Raw genomic sequence first — 3,555 nt, 5'->3', positions numbered from 1 at the left:
TGTGTTAGGTTACTTGCTCGTAGTTTGTAGTTTTATTTTTTTGTTAGTATTATTTTGGATGTTTTTTTAAAAATAGTAAAGCAATAGATAACAATAGTAATGATGTAATGACAGTTGTACATTAGCTCATCTTGATTCTCTTCCTCACAAGGTAATGGCCAAACTTTCACACAACTTCAACTTTTCACTCAATTTAGGCATGTTGTAATAAATTACTTTTGTCAAAACTTAGAAGTAAACAATAACATGAAGTTCTGGAAGAAAAGGTTATAAAACAAAGTTGCACAGAAAATCCGCCAGGGCTCCTCTGCATTTAACATGACTTTACATAGGGCTGCTCACAATCCTATACTTATAACATTTAACATGGTAAAACAATTTACATTTAAGACAACATCATGAATGCCCCTAATGTCGCTTCTTGTTCCAGGTGATAGAGCAGTTGGACGAAGATGAAGAAGGGATAGACAACGTAGCCATTGAAATCGACGATGAAGAAGGCGGGTACATGGAGAGGTTCTTCTCCATGGTGCGTATTACATATATTATATCAGAAGTTTGTTCCAACACGAGTTAAAACTATCATCAAACTGGCGAGCACATGACAGGTGCAGGGTTTGCAACAGAAAAAACTGTACTGGGCATGCGCCCGATAATTTATTGTTAGTTTTGATTCGTTAACAATATTGATTGGTTATAAATGAATGGAATATGGTCCGGGTGCGGTTAAAAAAACTCAAATAGTAAATAGGTATACTATTTTTATTTGAACCAACGTTTTTTTTTTGCCTTGTTGCAGCACGTCACATAATAACGAAAAAAAATTTAATTTAAACAATGTAAAAAAAATTAAAATTAGGTAAACAATAAATGATAATATACATAATAGAGGGGGAGAAGAAATATTTACAAAATTATAAAAAAATCATAATACAAAAAAATTTTGTAAATATTTCTTCTCCCCCTCTATTATGTATTTATTTATTGTTTACCTAATTTTAATTTTTTTTACATTGTTTACTTAAAAATTTTTTTCGTTATTATGTGACGTGCTTAACTGCCATCCCCACTCCCCAATACAAACGGCTCACTCTGACTTTGATTTCTGTTAAAACAGGTATGAATTCTGTCTCATTAATTTTCATTCTTTTCCCTTTTCATTTCTTAATTTATACTTTCTTTAATATTTCTTCTCTTATTTTATCACTTATCTTTCTGTTATTATTACCGTTTCCATTTACTGCTTACAACCTTTAATTTTTCTCATTAAATTTTACTTTTCATTGTATACCCTTGTTTTTTTGTTGTTTTTTTTTGTAACTATGTCAAGTGTTTGTATCTTTTTTAGCCCTGACGAAGCCCTGCAACGTTGGGCGAAACGTTGGCTCAAATAAAAATAGTATACCCATTTACTATTTGAGTTTTTTTGACCGCACTCAGACCATATTCCATTATACACACGGTCAATCAACAGTCTTCCAGTTTATAGGTTATAGTTTTTAACACGATTGAAAAAATATCACCAATCTCACGTGAGCATGCGTAATACGCTTTTCTATTCCAAATGTTGTGTCTCACAAGTTCGCGCCAGTTTGATTGTAGTTTTAACGCTATTTGGAACAATCCTAATATTTTTTTGTTAAAACAAACTTTTTATTCTAACTGAAAAAGACCCTTATTAGATGTTGTTTCAAAAATAACTCTATTTCTAATTTAAATAATTGTTCCGGGTAACCTACGGCAACCAAAAGGTTGAATTGGAAGGGCCACCATAATACATTATGGCATATAATAGCCTACAGGATATACTAGCGCCCAAGTGGCCAACAGCTAAAACTCACTCCCTCCAGCACTCTTAGTAGCAAGAGTTTTCTGTTGAAAATCATATTTCGTTAAACAAAAAAATAAATAGAATATTCAAATTTGTATTAAAATTTCCCGGAATAGAAAATACTCGGTCCTTTGCTTAATTGTCTTTAAAACTAAAATTGATTTTAATAAGTATGTATGCATAAACTTTATTTACTCTTGTCTTTCGGCTTTGACTATAATTTACATTATGTTATACACAATTATATATTTTCTACTTGTTTTTAATAAGTATCCATCTGCATCTAATAACATTGTTTTTTAAAAAAATAATATGGTTATTATAAAAATATTAAAATATATTGTTTTTATTTATTCGAACCCTTTGCTGAATAACTCATTTCACTATTATAAAAATATTTACATCCTTATATGTGAAAATTATGCATAAACAACGAATAATTGTTTTTAAAGTTATTTAATCCTGGTCAACTATTATTTCTTTGTTCTACTAAATTGCATAAAAAATTTACTATCAATAAAATTGAACAGTAAATAATTTCAGTCAAAAACTGCTTTTAATCACTTTAACTTTTCCGTTAAAATTTTTTGTTTGAATTACAGAATATTCGAGCAAAAACAGTTTTTATAAAAATTCGAAACCGGTTAAAACCGGTTTTCTGGAAAAATTACTATTCGAAAACCGGTTTTCTAAAATGTCGGTTTTTATATAAACCCGAACCCTGACTAATGAGAGATAGTCATCTTGTCTTCAGCCAGAAGCATTTTTGTCCATCTTTTCTTTTTATTGTTCACTCATCAGTAATATCTACCATGAGTGAGTAGATTTACTTGAGTAGTTCCCAGCAGCAGAGGGGAGAGAGGCATAGAAATGTGGAGGGAAGAAGTAAGTCCACCTGGCAACAATTAACATCCACCACCACATAATAATAATCATCAACCACCTCATTATCTACAATTCTATAGCCCAGCCATTCAAAATTTACTAATCATAAATGTTTTCTTTTGGCCACCCCTTACACCACTTGTAATTAAACAATAGAATTTTATTTTTCTTTCAATCATGTTTCATTTTTCAATTATACAGTCCACTCGAACCCAACTAGCCAACCAAAAGTGAAGTGTGTCTGGCAATTAAGTTGAAGGTATACTTAATACAATAATATTTAATTAACATTAAAATAGTCAATGATCCTTGAATCATGTGCCACTGATAAGTAAATTATTAAAAAAAAAAGTATAGAAAATAGTTTTATGGATCTTTGTGAAAATTCGTTATTGATCATTAGGGTCCAATTATGTTTTGTTTCTTTTATTCATTTAGAAAATTACATCAAATATAATCAGATGACAATATCTATCGGTCAGTGCCAAAATAACACATAAAAATTATAGACATAAATGAGATTTATTAGTTACAATTTTGACTATTAGGGGCATTGTGTAGGTTACTTCAATTTATAAGCTAGATCAATACAATGTGAATTAACCTCTAGTATTATTATAAGATTTCAAACAAAGCCATGGGTCCGTCAAACAACTGGTGATGACTTACCAAAGTTTCGTTATTTTAGGCCTAATCAGAACTAAAAGTCGCCAACAATTGGGCATTAGAGGTTGGTAGTACAGCTTAACAAATACTGGACCGTTCGTAGCCGAGCGAGTTAAAGTGCTAACTTACCAAGAGTTGAGGATTGAATTTAATTTCTGTGGTGGTCCCATGAA

At 30.7% G+C, this 3,555-nt stretch overlaps 1 protein-coding gene across 2 annotated transcripts in view; it reads left to right on the top strand.

Moving 5' to 3' along the window:
• Positions 1–430: 430 nt before the first annotated feature.
• LOC106684195 (syntaxin-1A) overlaps positions 431–3,555 on the top strand; it is a gene marked incomplete at its 5' end in the record, with an annotated part of 36,575 nt that continues 33,450 nt past the window's right edge. For both annotated transcript variants that reach the window (XM_067052634.1, XM_067052635.1), the window contains 1 exon segment: positions 431–529. In XM_067052634.1, coding sequence (XP_066908735.1) covers positions 431–529 — 99 coding nt within the window.

This window comes from Halyomorpha halys, unplaced genomic scaffold, assembly GCF_000696795.3.
Source record: "Halyomorpha halys isolate HHAL.00 unplaced genomic scaffold, Hhal_1.1 Scaffold554.1, whole genome shotgun sequence".
Classification (NCBI taxonomy): Eukaryota; Metazoa; Arthropoda; class Insecta; order Hemiptera; family Pentatomidae; genus Halyomorpha; species Halyomorpha halys.
This window is presented reverse-complemented; position numbering and strand designations above follow the sequence as displayed.